Consider the following 19,761-nt stretch of genomic DNA (forward strand, 5'->3'; position numbering starts at 1 on the left):
TTTTCTTTTCTTTAGTTTGTTGGTTTTTTGGGGGGGCGGGGTTCTTCACAAGACTAGTATGGCTTTTTTGAGTTCTCTTTTCTTGAACAGTACAGGCTAGAATAGATTTGCCTCTGGCTAAAGAAGACTTACTGTATCTGCATCTACCAAAATATCCATCTGTTAATCTCGGACTCAGGAGGAAAGTTCTGAACTTTGATGCACTTGTGAACACATCTGTTGAAGCCATGATGTGGCGGCCCTTCATCTTCAGCTGCATAATCGCATGCACAGGTGGGTCTGTTTTGTTTGTTTGCTTGTTTTTGCTGTGCTTGTTGCTTTGTTATATAGTTACCATATTATATTTCTATAGTTTTAACACAAAGTCCAGTTCCTCTTCAGGAGAAAACCTTCAACCACATTAGCACTGGTCATAAGCTTTTTATTTCTTCAGATTATCAGTTTAATTTAAATCCACTTTATGAAGTCATTATCTAAAATCTTTAGCATTTATCACTTGGAGTCTTTCTAGTGTAAATTTGCTGCCTCCAAAAACAAACAACCCCCAAAAGCCTAGCAGCTGTTATATTTTAGATATTGTCCTATTATTTACTAAGTTGCAGGTCATTAGACATTTGACCAGAAGTCTTCAATCCAAATATGCTACAAATTGCTTCTTTCATTGCAGTAATTCAATGAATGGATCATTATTTAGCAACTCTAAAGCAGCTAAAGTATTTTAGAGACTAAAGTGACCAAATTATATTATAATTTTATATTGGGACTTACTTTTAGTCTGTGTTTGTTTTTATTATATCTATCATTTTTCCTTTATCCTATTTTAAGACATTTACAGATTTTCTAAAAATATTTTAATGTAATTTAGTATGACTTATTCTTTATGCAAAAAAAGTACTTCGCCGTTTCATCTCACTTTCAACATTTAGTTTGTGCCTCAAGGCCTCTGTAGCTCCATCAATTTCTCTTAACCTCCAAATCTTCCATTATGTTAAGTATCAGTAAAACTATGAATGTTGTAACAGAGGAACACAAACAATTTCATGGTTTTTTACAATAAAAATATGTCCATCTATATTTTAACTCCAGAGTTATGAACAGTGTGATCAAAAATCAAACCACTCTTGAAAGTTAAATGGAACGTGTCACCTAAAACGGGTCAGTATATTACAACCACCCAATTTGCAATATTGTCCATGCATCTATTCTCGTCCGCTTATCATTATCAGGGTCACCTATCCCATCTGCCATAGGGTGAAAGTCAGGGTACACCCTGGACAGATCGCCAGTCTGTCTCAAGGCTGACACAGAGAGACAGGCAACCATTTGCACTCACATTAACATTCACCTAACTCAGATGGTAGAGTGAAACTCATCACACGCCTTAAGTCCCTTACTCCCAGTATTATTGTTTTATTTTATTTATTTATTTATTTTTAGGAAAGCTTGTGAGCACTTCATGTCCATTTGACATAACCCCTCCTAGAGTTGTGGTGAGATTTGGAGACTCTTTCTCAGCCAACTGCACCTCACTATCTGACCAGACTGATGGAATGGGATGGGAGTCTCCATATGGAGGAGTGGACTTTACCCAGGGTGTCACTTCTCTTCCCTTTAAAATTGACTCTGTGCTAGTGTGGGAGATGGCGCCAATGTGTTATGTGAATTTCCGTGATGGTGATCAGTGTACAAAAGTGTTACCAGTCACTGTTTATAGTGAGTAGCCTTAACTTTGTCTCACACTTTTCAAGTATGTCATTAGTACTTAATAACTGGGTAAAATTAATTCATTTGATTTTTTTTTTATTTCAGAAATGCCAGACAGTGTGTCTCTGAAGAATTTAAGTGCAGTGGTGGAAGGCCAACAGTTTGCCATACAGTGTGACATTGTTAATGTTGCACCAGCAAGAAATCTCTCTGTGCTTTGGCACAAAGGAAATAAGATCTTGTCTTCTCAGACATTTGATGAGTCCAGTCCATCTCCAGTCAGTAAGTCATCTGTCCTCACTCTGACTGCTCATAGAGATGATGATGGAGCTGAGATCTGGTGTGAAGCAAAGCTGAACCTGTGGCCAAAGGAACAAGGTCCTCCTCCAGTGCGTTCAGAAGCTCATACTCTGACTGTACTCTGTGAGTTTTTAACATGCTCTTAATTTAATCACCACAAGATTTCATACTGAAAACATGAGCTTTTCTTTCTTTGTCTGTATTTTGATTGGATGTCCTCAGACCCACCAACCTTCACCAATGATCCAAATGAGAATTTGGAAATGACAGTTGGGAGCAAAATATCTTTAAATTGTACAGCTAGAGGAAATCCAGTACCATCCTACCATTGGCAATTCCCAAACTTTACACAAGTGTGGTACAGGAGTCATGATGTGAATCATCCTATTTTGACTCCATCATCTAAGTTTCCAGGGGTCTATATCTGCACCGCCTCAAACAGCCAGGGCACTGTGACCAAATACTTTATCATCACCAAAGCTCCACGTAAGTTCTTGGCAGTTCTTTGTCTGTTTAAATCTTTATTTTGGGATTTGCGATTGATTTTATGTAAGAAACTTTCCCATCTCTCACAGGAGATCAAACAATCATCACAGCAATAGTCAGACTACTTGTGGCCTTTGGACTCCTGGGCCCTATTTCAGGAAGCCGGTTTAGAAAACTCAGAGTGAAAAACGACACTCACGGTTGAGTAACCCCGAACTGTCCAACTCGGAATATTCGGTTTCAGAAAGGCTGATAACAATTAGTTCAGTCAACGCGGAGTTGCTTTAACCCCAAGTGAAGCGCGCGGACGAGGATACATAAAGCCCTGATAAGCGGAGCACAGATTAAGCGAGTCACCATGGAGACGGAGGGAAAGAAGGCGCGGTCAATGCATCTTACAGCGCTTGAGGCCGAAATTCTGATGGCAGTATATGCCGATAACATGCAAATTCCGCGGAAAAAAGTAACACAGCCTCAGCTGCAAAAGCATGCATGGCAAAACATAGCCGACAGAGTCAATGCGTGAGTGTTAATATAAACATTGATCTAGGGATTTCCACCCATTTAACACGTTATTTTATCATATGTTATTTTATTTGTTATTTTATACATTTTATTTTGTGATGTGATGTGAGCGCAGGTGCAACCCAACAGGCCCCAAACGTGCCTGGCAGCAAGTAAAAATGAAATATAAAAATATAGTCCAAACAGGTAAGGTGTAATTGTATTATGAGCCATAGTGCTTGGTCTGTTTGTCCCATGTAAATCAATTGCAGTTAGAGGCTACATTAATTTCCCCTCTGTAAGCACTTATTGAAATTATCTGAGCACATTACAAGTACATATTTGCTTACTCTGTATGCTCAAATGTGGCCCGTTATAGCCAACAGAAAAAAAGCGGAGGCCCGAAAAACAGGTGGGGGTCCTCCACCACCACCACTCACAGAGGCTGAGCAGTTGGCCCTCAGCCAAAACAGTGGGCGCCCTGTGGCCGAAGGCATCTCTGCGGGGACATCCTCTGAGTCAGTAACCCCGCAAGACACAAGTGCCTACATAAGGGGTAAATTCAAAATAATACATGATGTGCATACATCCTTTCTTCACAGTCACCTTTGCAGTGCGACACATTCATTTGATAAACTCTTTACCATAATGAATTATTTTGTAGTGAAGTTATTTTCCTACTGATTTTGCCTTCCCTCAGCCTTGGTTGTCTTTGAGAGCATAATGACAATGAAGTGTAAGGTGCTTGGTATGTTTGTTAATTGCCATTTGGTCCCTTGTAAGTTATAAGTGACCTGTATAAACCTCATATTCTATCAGTTGATGGTGATGGTGTACTGCATCTGGTGCAGCCTCCTGTTGAGCCAGACCAACATGCAGTTGTGAGTAATACTCCACAGATTATATGAGTTTACAGTAGAACAGCAATGCTATTGTATTTCTTGCTCAGAAATAATGAAGAAACATTGACAGTTATACAGAGGAGGAAGCAACAGAGACACTTTATGAGGTTTACATCTTTTAATACTTTGTGTACAGGAAACACAGGCGACCAATAAAGCCAGTTGAACAAAAAATCTGTTTATTCTTCTTTCAACATGTTGAGGTGATGGGTCAAAAGAAATGATTGTGACATATGGTGTCTCTGACTGCTCTTCCATCTTGTATGTCCGTGGGAGGGTCAGGATGTTCATGGTTTGGATCACTGCTGATGTTTGGTTCAGAAGGACAGTGTTCTCCTCTAATTGTGGCAATGTTGTGAAGAATCACACATGCCACAATAATGTCACATGCCCTTTCTGGGGTGACCCTGAGTCTTTGCAGGCACTGGAACCGGGCCTTAAGCATTCCGATAGTCATTTCAACTCTGGCTCTTGTCCTGCAATTAGCCAGATTATATCGCTGCTGTGGGCCCGGTTCAGGGTCAGGGTAAGGGGTAAGCAAATAGGGTAAACATGGATACCCCCTATCACCAAGCAAGTAGCCAGTGAACTCTCCTAAGACAGAAGGATACACTTCAGTTCAAATGTCCCTGAAGCAATTGGTCTTTATATATTTTAAAGTATTCTCAACTCACCATGTCCAAATTTTGTGCTCAGTGTACATTCACGGAATATTTGTGAGTCATGGACAGAGCCTGGCCACTTGGCTTCCACATTTGTGATAATGTTGGCAGCATCACATATGATCTTCACAGTGCAGAGAACACAAATTAGCATCCATTACTATAATGAAATAATTTGTTAGTTTGAAATGCTACAGGGAACTATGTACCTGTACATTAATGCTGTGGAAAGACTTCCTGTTCACATAGTCTCCTTCATTTACTGAAGGAGCAATGATTGGAATGTGAGTGCCATCTGTACAGCCAATCACGCCTGGGAACCGTGAAAATAAATGTAAAATTTAAGTAGTAGTCCAAGTATCACCACATCATAAATTAAGTTTTGTTCATCCTGATACCTGCAATTTTGTGGCATCCCTCTTTGATAAATCTTGTGGGTCTGTGACCGGGGAACACCACAAACGAGTACAGGAGACGTTTCAGTGCAACTGTAACATTCCTGACTGCCCGACAGACGGTAGCCTTGGAAACGTGCTCAGCGTCACCAATATTATACAGAAAGCTCCCGTTTGCAAAAAACCGAAGTGCAATACAAATAATATGTACAGAACTGAGAGCATGTCCGCGATGTGTCACATGCGTAATATATGGCCTGAGGATGTTATCCAAATAAATTATAGATTGTGCTGAGAAACGGTAACGTTCACACAGGAAATCATCAGGAAATGATAAAATGTCCAAACGCGCTCTGATCATTCTCTCCCGGTGGAGAGCTCTGCGGAGAATTTGGGCTTCACGATCTACTGGCTCTTCAAGGAAGGAGCACGCCATGTCTGACACTTCCTACAGTCAGGTTTCTGACAAAGGGGCGGAGACAGTCAGGGTTAGTTGTAGTAAACCTGCTAGGGGGCAGGTTAGCTTCACGGCGTGTGTCGTCATAGTGACTCACTCAGGCTGCAGCTGAACTCGCTTTGTGAAACCGAAAACCCAGAGTTTTCGTTAACTCAGGGTATACTTACTCAGTTTTTCCACTAAACCGGCTTCCTGAAACAGGGCCCTGCTCTTCCTTGCTTTTCTAGTTTTTACGACACACAGAGGCATATTTTCATGCAAGAAAGGCGACTATCTCCAAGGACAACCTACCTCATCAGTACCAGTATAAAACAAATTTGAATGGGTGCATGCTTGTTTTAAAGCTGTAGCTGAAAAAATGCACCATCTTGTCAGCTATCGCTAAAGCTCCACTAATCAAGAGACTGCTGTCCAAACAAGCAAATTTAATCTAGCAGAAACGTGTTTAACAGCAACACTATGAGTGTAAACATGTGTATAAACAAAACAGATTAATAATCAGATATCATCCTCAGCTATTCATTTATTTTAACTTTTCGCTGGACAGAAATAAGAAGGAACAAATTTGCCTCTGACTGTCAACTGAAACTTTTTCTAATTCTAATTTTAGAAAACCGCTTGTGATTTTTATCAAGTCTTTACGCACGCCTGTGTTTTTCTCTCTCAGAAAACAGGAAATGCAAGACATTTTATTGCATGTTCACATCTTTTCATGTGCTCAATTTAATGTATGATCCACACACATCTTTACAACTTTTAGATATACAATAGAACAGCTTTTATTGTCACTGTTACAAGAACAATGAAAGGCTGTTTGGCATTTCTCCATGTGTGAAGTACGCAATAGCATAAGTATTTACACAATCACAGACAAATTTAAATTTACACAAGAAAGATATGTACAAGTTATACATACCCCTGCAAACATACGGATACACCCATATAAACATACACGCACATACATACATACATACATACATACATACATATATGTATATACACATGTATGCATGCGTACATACATACACACACATATTTCCACGTACGCGCTTACATATATACATATACATACACATATTTTTAAATGTGTAAATCAGGAAATGAGCTGACTTGTTTTCTGCACCACAAAACGGAGGAAAGTTTTATTTTTAATTTCATTGTATGCACGCTTGGTGAAAACTTGATTTGGTTCTTAATTTTGAGCAGTTTCAATGCTTAGATAAGTAAGTGTGTTTTGTTGTAATCTGTTGTTGTAATGTAATCATAAAAAAACTCATATTTGGATATGATTTTTAAAAAAATTTAATTTCATCCCCATTTCTTAAGAGGGGACAAACACTGAAATCGGAAATCTCTGGTTTTAATTACTCCACTCATCAATTTAACTGTTATTAATGGAAATAAAACACATTTTTTGGGTCTAAACATGCTCAAAAACTTGTATTTTGCACACAGCTGTGGAATTAGTGTAAGGTCTGGTTCATTCCTACGTTTCAGTCATTTCAAGGTGGTAACATTCACTCTTTTTTAAAAAATTTTATTTTCTATGATTTGATCATTTCATCTAAAAGAGGGCTTGTTAAACTATTAGAAAAATGTTCTGGTTAAACTGAGGATGTTATGCTATAACAATTTTGTTGGGCTTGCTACACATTACTCATTATTTTTCTTAAAAGTAATGCACGTGGGTTAGGGTACATACATGTACGTTATTAATTACTTAACAAAGAAAGTATTACATTCCTTTCCTGTTACTCAGTAAAATGACCTGAAGTGCACTGTCCCATAATTAATGGCTAGCAAAATAAAACTGTGGCTACAGTTCACATACAAGTACAAATACAGGCTACAATGTTATAAGCCTGTCTGCTCATCACTGCCTTTGTTGCCTGTCAAGATACTGGGTCGTGTGACCAAGTTTTTGAGTTTAATGTACCTTTTTTTGTGTTTTCGTTTCAGTTTAGCTCATTTAGTTGCTGTTTTAGTCTTTTGTTTCTTAGATCCCTTTTTCGTCGTCTCCCTGGTTCGTGTGTCTACCTGTCATGTTTCATGTCTGTGTGGTTCTTGTTAAGTTCGTGTCATGTCTACGTCTCCATGTTTCCTGTTCTATCTTGAAAGAGTCTTGTGTTCATTGCTTGTTGTGTTTAGTTTCACTTCCTCCTGTGGTGTCATGTTAATTTGTGTGGTCACTTCCCTTGAGCACCCCTTGTATGCATTTAGTCAGTGTGTTTCCGTTCGGTCTGTGTCAGGTCGTCTGTTGTCATCCCCCATGTCATGTTAGTGTGTTTCATGATGATGTTCAGTCTTGGGTGTATCCCTTCACAGTTTCCCTCATGCGCTTTTGCCTTATTGTTTGTAACAGTTTTATATCAGCCACAAGAAGAGGCTCGCTTTTAGTTCATCACAGTTTTGTCGTCCTCCGTGTCCTGCTTTTGGGTCCAGTTTCAAAATTTAATCAGTACACCCCGCCGTGACAGCTGCCTGCTGAAGTTTAGGATCTGACTGCAAAGTGTTTGACTTGCCAAAAGGGATTTCTGATGTTTTTGGGCTTTTATGCCTAGTATATTTAGTCATACTGGTAAAAATACTGTAGTCACCAGGATTTACAAAGTGGTTAGGTATAAAATAAAGAAATGACCTGTTTTGCAAGTATCTTTATGTGTTTGCATTATTGTATGAATATTAAAATCAATATAATCCTTTCTTTTCTTTTATTTTTTTGTCTTTTTTCTTTTTTTTTCTTTTTTTTTTCTCCTTTTAAATATAATCCTTTCTGTCCACTTAAACTATATTTTTAAGTCTGTGATTTTACTTTTTCTTTTTTTCAATTTTTGCTTAATTTTAATGACCTTTTTTTTTATTTGGATAAACAATTTTGCATTTCACTAGCGCACTCTTGTGCTGTAACTGAAGAAAAGTAAGTGTAGTAAAAATCTGTAGACCACTTTGTTCTCCTGACACACAAACTAAAATAAGCTAACTGTAGAGCATAGAAAGAAAAAGTGTTTTCATTTGCATTTATAAGATGAAATTAAATGTTTTAGAATTATACTGCAACTTCAACCTCCTGTCCCAGTATCACCAATTCACTCTGGTTGAGAAAATGAAAATCCTGTAAAGGATTAAAAGTTTCTAACATCAACTAAGGTAAAGTGTAAGTCCTCATGGCGGACAATGGGTATTAATCCATACTGCATAGCACAATTAACAACATTGCCTAAAAAAGTATAAACAGTAACAGTCCTGGAAGACACAGTTGAGCTGCATTAGCTGATGATCCTCTCACACCAGCCAACAGAAAATGGTAGGCGGTGTTTTGTTGAGAGTGGGAGGGTCGTAACACATTTGGACATTATTCAGTCTTAGAGCTTCTGCAGTTGTAAATCTTGCTCCTCTAGGTCTGTTAGCTATGTTTCACAGCAAAACATTACCATAGTGATCAGAAAAGAAAATTCACAGTAAAATCAAAGCCTAAATATTAAAAGGATATGCAAATTAATGTATCCATGCATCCAGAATACCAGCAGAGCTGAAATAATGTGCTAAATTTATCATTTTATTATTTTTAATTGTTACTATTTGACCACATGCCGAATTTAAATGTTGCTGTATCATACTATATGCCTATGTTAAGCTTTCCTGTATCATTCTAGGAAAGCCTGTGAGCACTTCCTGTCCATTAGAACTTAGCACTCCTAGAGTTGTGGTAAGGTTTGGAGACTCCTTATCAGCAAACTGCACCTCATCGTCTGACCAGACTGAAGGAATGGGCGGGATGGGAGTCTTCATATGGAGGAGTGGACCTTACCCTGGGCGTCACTTCTCTTCTGTTTAAAATGGACTCTGTGCCAGCGTGGGAGATAGAAGCAATGTGTTATATGAATTCCCGTGATGGTGATCAGTGTACAAAAGTGTTACCGGTCACTGTTTATAGTAAGTAGCCTTAACTTTATCTGAGCACGCAATTTTTAGTATTCACTGAATAACATGAAAATAACATGAATTACAGTTTTTTACAGACGCTAGGACACATTTCTCAATACTTAGGTCACTTTTGCAAAACTCCTCACACAGTGAGCACAACAGAAGTCTATGTGGGCTAAACTGAGGATCAGTTATCATTGTTTTGGCACAAAATGCATTCAATGACTACATCTCTCAAATTTCATGAATTATCTTCCCACTCAGACACAACAACTGCCAAAAATCTTTGTACGTACAGGACATTTTGCATGTACTTACATACTGTTTTCAAAACTGTTAAACTTATGGCCAAAACAATAACACAATGCAAAACTTAAAAAGACAGCAAAATTCAACAGCAATATTTTATTGAAACATATTTTAAATCTAAAAATGCAGTTTAACCAGCCACAGCTGATTCTCATTGTAGATGAACCTCTACACAGGTGTTACTCCTTCAATTTTTCAACTCCTTCAATTCTGGCATGCCAGAAGATTCTTTCCTAGGTGTATTGCCCTAGATGACATGAGATGTGATGTGGATGAGAACCTGTGGCCAAATGGAGAAGACCGAGTAGAGTAGAATAGCATTACTATTGTATGTGTATCAGTGGATGGTGTGTATACAAATTCTTGTATTTTGGGATTACTTAGTGCAAAAAAATAAAAATACGGTACATAAACAAATATTAACGAATTCTGCATGATGTCTGATTCATTCCAGTAACATATATTGAAATTATAAACAGAGATGTGTCCTTGTTTTACACAAGAAAACACTGTGTAATGCTACATGTTGTTAGTGTTTTTTAGGTCATTGTTTTGTGGGTGACAAAGTGTGTTTGTCGGCTGTCAACCTTTGCTAGTGTTCTGGAAGAATGAGTTTATTTGAGACCTGAATAAAGTGTTTTGGTAGTTGTAGTGCATTTTGAATGTGAAATGAACTGCTTTGCCAAGCTGAAGGTCAGTTAGGAGGATTGTGTGAAGAGTTTTGCAAAAGTGACCTAAGTATTGTGAAATGTGTCCTAGCGGCTGTAAAAAAAACTGTAATTGTATCCCTTTTTGTTACACAAATGCCAGACAGTGTGTCTCTGAATAATTTAGGTACAGTGGAAGAAGGCCAACAGTTTGCCATACAGTGCGACATTGTTAATGTTGCACCAGCAAAAAATCTTTCAGTAGTTTAGCACAAAGGAAATAAGATCTTGTCTTCTCAGACATTTGATGAGTCCAGTGTTGTAGAAATTTTAACAATAACCTGCAACACACCCAGTGAGCTTGATTTGAAGTGGGTTTAATAAACACATTGCAATGTGGAGAGAGCATCCCAGTGAAACACCAGGACCATCTCTGAATTGTGGCCATCGCCCTTACATCTTATATACAGACACACAGACAAAGAACATTCCACAAACTTACACGTTGGCCCCTCTCACGGGGGGGCTATACCTTCTCCCTCACAGAGAATTATGACCTTGTTTTCTGCTTGGCCATCACCTAAGGATTTACATCCCTGATAAGCAGGAGTCCCACTATCTGTTTAACGTCTCCCATTACAATGGCCTCACTGTGTTAACATTCCATAAGCATTCGAACTAGTGATTAAATATGTGATTAATACATGAAAAAACAAATCTGGCACTACACCAGTCCATCCAGTCAGTAAGTCATCTGTCCTCACTCTGACTGCTCATAGAGATGATGATGGAGCTGAGATCTGGTGTGAAGCAAAGCTGAACCTGTGGCCAGACGAACAAGGTCCTCCTCCGGTGCGTTCTGAAGCTCATAATGTGAAAGTTGGGAGTTTGCCTTGTAATCGGAAGGTTGCCGGTTCGAGCCCCGGCTTGGACAGTCTCGGTCGTTGTGTCCTTGGGCAAGACACTTCACCCGTTGCCTACTGGTGGTGGTCAGAGGGCCCGGTGGCGCCAGTGTCCGGCAGCCTCTGTCAGTGTGCCCCAGGGTGGCTGTGGCTACAATGTAGCTTGCCATCACCAGTGTGTGAATGTGTGTGTGACTGGTTGTGTAAAGCGCTTTGGGGTCCTTAGGGACTAGAAAAAGCGCTATATAAATACAGGCCATTTTAAACTCCAGCTGATGCTTCTTTTACACTCACACACACTAACTTGTCTTGTCAATCACTGCCATGTCATTGCTGTATACCAGCCATTTCCAAGAGTCAAGAGTGCTGCATCACTAAAACCATAAAATCCTCAATCTAATCAAAATACAACATAAAGTGATGCATTTCCTTTAAAAATGTATGCAAAAAACATAAATCTCACAGGCTGCTGGCTACAAATTTCTGCCAGACAGATGGAATGGGATGGGAGTGTTCATATGGAGGAGTGGACCTTACCTACAATTTTTCTTCTCTTCCCCTTAAAACTGACTTTGTGCCAGTGTAGAAAGAAGCAATGTTACATTAATATTATTAATGCAAGAGCAGTAAATGTAGGTCAGAGTAATGACTAATATCACAAACTAAACCACTCCTACTACCAGTTTTGATTGATTTTTGTATATAAATATATGTCACTGTTCATCAGAATGAATTTGTATCACTTCGGCCTATCTGCAGTGCCTTCATGGCCCACTAGGGGGATGAGCCAACACTTTGTAAATCACTGCATTATATTGTCGGACTCTTTTGGCTGCATTTGTTATGTTTGAGATCGTGGTCTTGCTTGATTCTCTGACTTACTCAGTTTGCCTTGTCCTCCTGGTCAAGATTCATGGGGAGTCAGCTGGCTATGTGTGAAGAATCATGTTTCATCTCCACCAGCAAAGCCTTCATTTGTGGAAAGTTTTGTTGGAGAGTAGAGTCTGTGGATTATTCTGGAACCAGTCCCATGATTTAGGTTAACTGGAAACTTGGTTTTGGATTTCGTTTCCCCACCCAGGAGAGGAGCAGCGATGGATTTTGGAAACCTTTTTGGATATCTCATTCATAAACTGATCTCTACTGTAGACTGAATTCATGATTTCTCTAGGTAACCCTCCAGACATGTGGATGAAACTGAATGTGACCTTGACAGAAATACCTTTTTTTTAAATTCAGTAAAAGGACTAAATGTTACAATCCCTGATAGTACATTGCTTCAAATGGAGAAAGTCTTGAGAGATGCCTGTTATGAGGAAAGGCAGCCCAGAAACTTTACTAGCTGGACACATTTTTGTGTGCTCCAACTTCACAGGGTGTTTCAGTCTTTTATCCCAAGCTAATCTGCTATTTTTTTACCTTCCTTGGTTACGTTTAGGGATTAGAGATCTGATCTAGATTATCATATTAAATTTGGGACATATCGTCAGCAGTGGACCTTGGATTCATCGGGTGAGCTGGAAGGGGGGCGCCTGATCTGGCTTCCTACACCTCCCTGTCGGATCAGGCTGTATGCTTTACCTCCCCACTGCCTTCCAGAAAAGAGAAGAAGAGCAGGAACATTTTTCCTTTTCTTTTTTCTCTTCCATTCCTCCTTTAGGTTTCACTACCATGAGGTTAACTGCACGGCCTCCAGGAGGCCCTGAGACAGCTGTATCAGTCAAACAGCAAAGTTTCTAGTGTTAGGTTTTCTACCCCTTTGATGCCCTCTCCTGTGGCAGGCACACCACGGGTTGATCAATCCTGGGCATGTGTCTCATGGTTAGCTGACTGCTTTAGCTGCTCAAGTGATGTCAGCCCTCTTTAGCCACAGCCAAAGAGGGCTGACATCACTCTTTAGCCACAGCCAAAGAGGGCTGACATCACTCTTTACCCACAGCTAAAGAGGGCTGACATCACTCTTTAGCCACAGCCAGTGACTGGTCCTCTCGGGAGCTAATTCTCTATGCTAATTCTCAATTCTGCCGTTGGGCCTGTCCTCTGATTCCAATCTCTCTAAGCAGTTTTGCTATTGTACTGGCAACAAAGCCTCTGCACCCCACTTCTACCGGGTGCACCTTGATCTTCCAGCCTCTGTCCTCTGCCTCAGCTGGCAAGTTGGCATACCGCAGCTTCTTACACTCAAAGGCTTCCTCCATTGCATCCTCCCACGGCACTGTCAGCTCAATGATGTAAACAAGTTTTTGGGAGTTGGACCAAAGGGCGAGGTCTGGTCGCAGAGTAGTTGTTACAATTTCTGTGGGAAAAAATGGCCTCTGAACCAAGTCCACTTGCATCTGCCAATCCCTGGCAACCTTCAGCGGGCTTAGGTCCGGGGGTGAAGGGCTAGTCCTTGGCTTGTCCCCCTCCCGGACAAATGCTGATGAGTACTGATGCTCCTCTTGGTTCGTGAAAGGTTGAGCGTTGATGGATTTCCTCTTGCACTCAACTTTCTTTGAGTTCACTTTTATCACTCCATTTTGTTTTGTGTGTGAATACTCAGTACTGTAACCTTTTCAAGAACATCTTCTTTCAGTCTTTTGAAAACGAAAGCAGAACACGACAAACTCATTTTACGCGAGTTTGCAGTTGAAATATTATATCGCTACAAACCACATTGGACCTTTCTCTTGTCTTTAGGAGCCTCTGTGGTTTTATTTGTCAAACTAACAGGAAGATGTCTTTATTGAATGTTCACACTGCATGTAGTTTCTTAGAACGTTTGCTTGTGGAAACGATAGAGTGAGTCAACGCCCATGTCAATGTTCACTTCATGTATACCATGCTGCAGCTCTTTGTATAGGGGCAGTTTTTTCTGTGACTCAGAGCCAAAGGAAACAGCTTTTGGGGTCAGCTACACAAATTTCAAAACATCTGTTGAGGTCGATCTGCTTTATATTTAATTTTCTTGTGAAACTTGGTAAAAACATGATGCAGTTCTTCATCTTTTGTTTTGCAGTGATACGTAAGTATTTTTTCTCTTGAGCTTTTTACTTAAAGTTATCTCTATAGTATCTCTACAATGCTGTTGTGGAACTCATCTTCCAAAGAGTGCATTCATTTTACATAAGCTCCTTTTAAATAGATTCCTAACACTGAAAGTGCAAAGGCCCACATGGAGTTGCTCCATTAACCTTGCAGCTTTGAATGAGGTACAAATGATTAACATGAAAAATCTTCTGACCATAAAACCTTTCTATTTTTGAACAACAAAGCCTATTCATTGGATTTATATAAAGTGCACGGAGTCTCCATAAGAAAACAAAATTATTTTTTTGTTTTTTTTACATATGAAGTTTAATGCAACAAATTCAACCCCAAGAACAACAGTGGCCCCAAGATAAGCAACTGTACCAGATGCAGAACTGGAAAAAAAAGAAGGAACATTGCAATTTTTGAAATTAACATGAACTGTTTACACGTGTTGCTTAGGCTGCTGCCCCCGCGACCCGGCCCTGGACAAAGCGGATGAAGATGGATGGATGGATGGATGTTTACACGTTATCTGATGTGAATAACCAACAAACTGAACTGTTATTTACTAGTCACGATGGTATTTGTCAGAGATCTTATTTTCTTTAGAGAATGCCAAAATTTAATTGTTTCTCGTGATTAAATGATTTCTTTACGATTCCTAATATTTAGGGGAAGATCTGAACTTTTCCACATCTCCAAGGACAACCTGCCTCACGAGTACCAGTCTAAGGGGAAATTTGCATGAATGCATGCTCAGTGGATGGTTAGTCCAGTCATGCTTCAAAACTGAAAATAAAGAAAGAAAAAAGCATTATTTCATCAGCTTTCTTTAAGCATTTACAGTACGGTAGTTGTTTAGGAGTAACATTGTGAGTGTAAATGTATTTACAAATGCAACCCTTAATCAGATTTAATCTTAGCTTCTTCCCGTCTTCTACACAGAAGACTTTGTTTCAGTCATATGTCCTGACTCATTTTGCGTCACTGGTACATACTGCTGTCAAAACAGTCCCGTTTTCCCTCGTCTGAACTATCTTTGCAAAAATCCAACAGCCTCTTGTCCATTTCATCACCTGGATCTTTGCAGAAGTGATTGCGAAAGAGGATTTGACATTTTGAAGATGTTATTACATCAGACTGTAGCATCCTGTTTATTTGTTCATTCATTTGTTTGGTTGGCAACATGTTTTGATGCTGCGTTTTAAATATATCATGTTTAATATTGACGCTATGTGAAGTGAGGAGGGTTTATTGTAACACAGGGTTATTCGACTGAGCGTCTAACGGTCTTACAGGACGCACATGAAATGCGAAATAACAGAATCCACGCCCCCCCAACACATACACACTGCTTAAACCCAACTATTTCTTTAGCTTTCACCGAACACAAAGAGAAATCAATGAACTTGACTCGCTGTTCAAACACTTTCTTATTCTAAGTATGGTGTCACTCATGTGTTTAGATGCTCGGGCGGATTTATTTCGCAAAATCACAGCAAGTGCAAGACATTTTTATTGCGTGTAATATAACGTATGAACTACAACCTTCTGTGCAATACTTAGAATTTTGCTTGTGCAAATCAGAAAGTGAGGAAACTGTTAACTTCTTCAAAATAACTCTGCATTTTCCTCCACGGGCGTAGTCTTTCTGCGCCTGACGAAAGAAAACGAAAGGAAGAAACGCACGAGTGTGCGCACATTTAGAAAAAGCTGTTCAGGTGGATCTGCTTCGTTTTTAGTTTCCTTCTGAGGGTTTTGTACGCTTGGTAAAAACACTATGTTTTTCTTCATCTTTATTGCGTGGATAGGTAAGTGTATTTTTTTTCTTTGCGCTCTTTACTTTGTTAAAGTTACCAAATTATAGTTTCAGAACGGAACCCATCTTTCGGATGAAGCGCGCTGTTTCTTTTACATCAACTCCGTTTTTAGGGTCTGAGCACTCAAAGTGCAAAGGTCCCGTTAGGATTGTTCCGTTTATTATCATTTTTTTTGGTATATATGCATGACGAGTCCCACAAACAACAAACTTTTAAATTTACATTGCGCACACGTGTCAGCAGCTGTGAGCATTATATGTAGGCCTGTTTTCGAAAAGTAGTCTACCTCCTATGTCCTTTTCCTAACAACACTTAAAGATGGTAATTCACAGTGACTTAGGGAAAAAAAGAGTTGTAGGCTGAGAATCTGGATTACCTGAAAGTCGTCTCCCAAACCCGAATTTATAGTCCCGCCCGTGTCAGTCTGCGTATAGGGTTTCCGTTACGTCTGCGATGGAGAGGTCGGCACTACACAAATAGACAGAAAATATCATGTACAGATATATTATGAATATATTCACTTTTTAAATTATTAATATTGAAGCTTTTTTTTCTTTTTGATCAGGTTGGCGCAGTTGTTATTGGGCTAGCAGCACGTGGCAATTAAAAATCACAGTTTAGGTATTTGGAGTGACTATGGTTAAAGTATCCGTTCATTTTACTTGGATCCTGATTTTAATCCTTAAATCAACTTATTTCCTTACCATGTTAATTACACCTTTCTGTATCTCATGCGGTCAAGTGAGCCCTCACTTGCGAAGGTAGCCGTCCTGTCACTACAAGGGCTTGTTACTAGGTGTTGCTGGTACTGTTCACTGTGCAGCTAATATTAGCTGCACAGTGAACATGTGTCAGATTTTCCTGCATCTATTTTTTTTTCTCTCGCTCATCTTTTCAGCTCCACATTTTCGCCACTGTTTCCGCACTAAACACTGCTCCACACGTTGCGCAAGTGCAAAGCAAAAGTATTGGAGGGCTAGCTCTGGGTATGTCTAGGAGATTTGAATTGGGCAATACAGTTGGCCCATCGGCGCAAAAGTGCGTCGCCCAACAGGAAAATGCCCGGTATGCCAGTTCACCAGTCCATCTCTGGAAGACACTGTGCGCTCAAAGATTTCTTTTCAACTCAGACAGCTCTGTATAGCCGGAACTGACTCTTGTGACAGCAGGTGTAGCAACAAAGCAAACGGAAATACGCTGTTAAATTATCTACTCAGTTAAAAGGAATTATATTCTGACAGCATTTGCAATAGAGGATGTTAAGGTGACACAAAGTTGTGGTCAGAAATTTCATTCTTATGGTGACACATCTGAATAACTTGTATTTATGTACAATTTCTTGAACTGGTGATCTTGGAATCGGCAATTGTTTGAAAATGTCTCATTAAGCTTCTAGAGTGGCCTTCCCAAAGCCCAAAGAACATCTAGTGAACCCACTACAACCTGAATAAGACTTGTAAAGCTACTACTCTTGTTAGTATTTGTCAGAGATTTTCTATAGAGAGTGCCCATTGAAACTGAAGTAAATTCAATCATTCAATTATTAGCAGTAACCTCACCAAGTTTAGTGGGTGGGTGGGAGATCTCAAACTGAAACAAATCTTGAAGAGTCTGCAACAGTGATCCCAGATAATGTTAGTTATATAATTTAGTGTGGCTTTATTCATCACTTTGGACATTGAGTATCCTCCTCAAGGCTTTTCCAACTGTAAATTTTGCTGCTCCAGGTCTGTTAGCCACGGTTCACAGTGAAACATTACCAGCATATGCACATTTGATAGTATTTTTCTTTACTATTTGATGATACGCCTAACTTAAGCTTTCCTGTATCGTTTTAGGAAAGCCTGTGAGCACTTCCTGTCCGTTAGAAATAAGCCCTCCTAGTGTTGTGGTAAGGTATCAAGGCTCCTTTTCAGCTAACTGCACCTCACTATCTAACCAGACCGATGGAATGGGATGGGAGTCTCCATATGGAGGAGTGGACCTTACCAAGGGTGTCACTTCTCTTCTCTTAAGAATTGACTCTGTGCCAGTGTGGGAGTTAGAGCCAATGTGTTTTGTAAATCTCCATGATGGTGATCAGTGTACAAAAGTGTTACCAGTCACTGTTTATAGTGAGTAGCCTTAACTTTGTCTCACACTTTTCAAGTATGTCATTAGTACTTAATAACTGGGTAAAATTAATTCATTTGATTTTTTTTTTATTTCAGAAATGCCAGACAGTGTGTCTCTGAAGAATTTAAGTGCAGTGGTGGAAAGCCAACAGTTTGCCATACAGTGTGACATTGTTAATGTTGCACCAGCAAGAAATCTCTCTGTGCTTTGGCACAAAGGAAATAAGATCTTGTCTTCTCAGACATTTGATGAGTCCAGTCCGTCTCCCATCAGTAAGTCATCTGTCCTCACTCTGACTGCTCATAGAGATGATGATGGAGCTGAGATCTGGTGTGAAGCAAAACTAAACCTGTGGCCAGAGGAACAACGTCCTCTTCCAGTGCGTTCAGAGGCGCATATTCTGACTGTACTCTGTGAGTTTTTAAAATGATCTTAATGTAATCAAAAAAATATTTCTCTTTGTATTTTCATTTTCAAGTTTTTCTGTGTGCAATTTGATTTCACATATGTCCTCAGACCAACCAACCTTTATCAGCGCTTCAAATGAGACTCTGGACTTGCCAGCTGGTAAAAACATTTTAAGTTGCAATGCAACAGGAAACCCTTTGCCATCATACCACTGGCAATTCCCACAAGCAGCACAAGAGACGTACAAGGATCAGGATGTGAATTATCCTATTTTGACTGGACCATTTGAGTTTCCAGGGGTCTATACTTGCACCGCCTCAAACTCCCAGGGTACTGTGACTAAATACTTCACAGTCAACAAACCTCCAGGTAAGTTCTCATCAGTTAATTCAGTACATTTCCCATCTTGTTATATTTTATCATCTATGATTTTTTTTATTCTCCTTTAGGTATTGGTCCCGGGGCCATTGCTGCGATTGCAATTGCTGCAATTGTTTTTGTTATCTGTACTTTGGGAGTGATTCATCGCAAATGCAAAAGATAAGAGAATGTATTTTCAAAGCCAAAAGATTTGCTCTGTGCCATGTTTGAATCCTCAGTTTTTTAGCTACATTCTTAAATGTATTAAAACACGAGGACTGGTAAAGCTCAAATAGCATGTTTTGTTTTAGCAATTTGTATCCATACATTTTTTTTTATGGAAACATGATTGTACTTATCAACTGTAACGTCTGTATTTTTTTCTTCTTTCGATGTTTTAGTGTTTTACTTTTTTGACACCATAATTAGTTAATAAGGCCTATCTTTTCAAATGCAGGCTTCATTTGTCAAGCTCACTGTGATTCACTGTGTAGTGCTAATATAAAGAAAAGTTGGGACAAAAATTGCATCAACATAAACCTTTCAAGTATTTGACCGCTTAAAATCCCTGTCAGTATTAGTATGTCCTCACTAATGCACACTACAGTTTTTAGGTATAATCTCCTGAAAACAAGATTAGTAACTTTTTGCAGCATTGCTCACTTGCCACATGTTGTCTTTTGTCAATTTATTTTTGATCTGAAATCCAGTTTTACAAGTGTGCACACATTAAATCAAAAATAAAGTTGATAATAAGTGTCACGATGGTCATCATCTCTGTCTAATTGTTTAGGTCTTGTAAAGCCAGCTAACATTTTTGCCAATTATGATTTTGTGATGAGCTCCATTCCTCT

General features: G+C 39.3%; 1 protein-coding gene and 1 long non-coding RNA gene across 4 annotated transcripts; one reads left to right on the forward strand and one right to left on the reverse strand.

The window, feature by feature from the left end:
• Positions 1–19,669, forward strand: LOC309705453 (intercellular adhesion molecule 1-like). 3 transcript variants are annotated; one of them, XR_014276553.1, is made up of 9 exons: positions 1–273; positions 1,438–1,713; positions 1,810–2,127; positions 2,227–2,490; positions 2,580–2,631; positions 5,615–9,343; positions 18,235–18,552; positions 18,656–18,916; positions 18,997–19,669. XR_014276553.1 is itself a non-coding variant. In XM_082531281.1 (5 exons), exons 1-5 carry the CDS (start codon positions 15,985–15,987, stop codon positions 19,089–19,091), a joined length of 981 nt encoding a protein of 326 aa, XP_082387407.1. In that variant the 5' UTR covers positions 15,615–15,984; the 3' UTR covers positions 19,092–19,669. The 3 variants fall into 3 exon arrangements, 1 of the variants encoding a protein (XP_082387407.1); XR_014276554.1 differs by having other exon boundaries at positions 4–273; positions 2,412–2,490; XM_082531281.1 differs by lacking the exons at positions 1–273; positions 1,438–1,713; positions 1,810–2,127; ... (1 more) ...; positions 2,580–2,631; positions 5,615–9,343 and adding exons at positions 15,615–16,015; positions 17,863–18,138.
• LOC309705456 lies at positions 9,173–17,843 on the reverse strand. Its single transcript, XR_014276555.1, has 3 exons — positions 16,729–17,843; positions 16,401–16,492; positions 9,173–9,253 (listed from the first exon to the last, which is right to left on the reverse strand). It is a non-coding gene; the product is annotated as an uncharacterized lncRNA (long non-coding RNA).
• Positions 19,670–19,761: the final 92 nt, after the last annotated feature.

This window comes from Aulonocara stuartgranti (genome assembly GCF_965226115.1).
Source record: "Aulonocara stuartgranti genome assembly, chromosome: 4".
NCBI lineage: Eukaryota > Metazoa > Chordata > Actinopteri > Cichliformes > Cichlidae > Aulonocara > Aulonocara stuartgranti.

What these genes read in the sequence shown, in the direction of transcription:
- LOC309705453 (XM_082531281.1), top strand. Translation starts at nt 15,985, where the DNA reads ATGTTTTTCTTCATCTTTATTGCGTGGATAG. An exon ending in GCATATTCTGACTGTACTCT is followed by an intron (nt 18,553 to 18,655) that starts GTGAGTTTTTAA and finishes ATATGTCCTCAG; the next exon opens with ACCAACCAACCTTTATCAGC. An exon ending in CACAGTCAACAAACCTCCAG is followed by an intron (nt 18,917 to 18,996) that starts GTAAGTTCTCAT and finishes ATTCTCCTTTAG; the next exon opens with GTATTGGTCCCGGGGCCATT.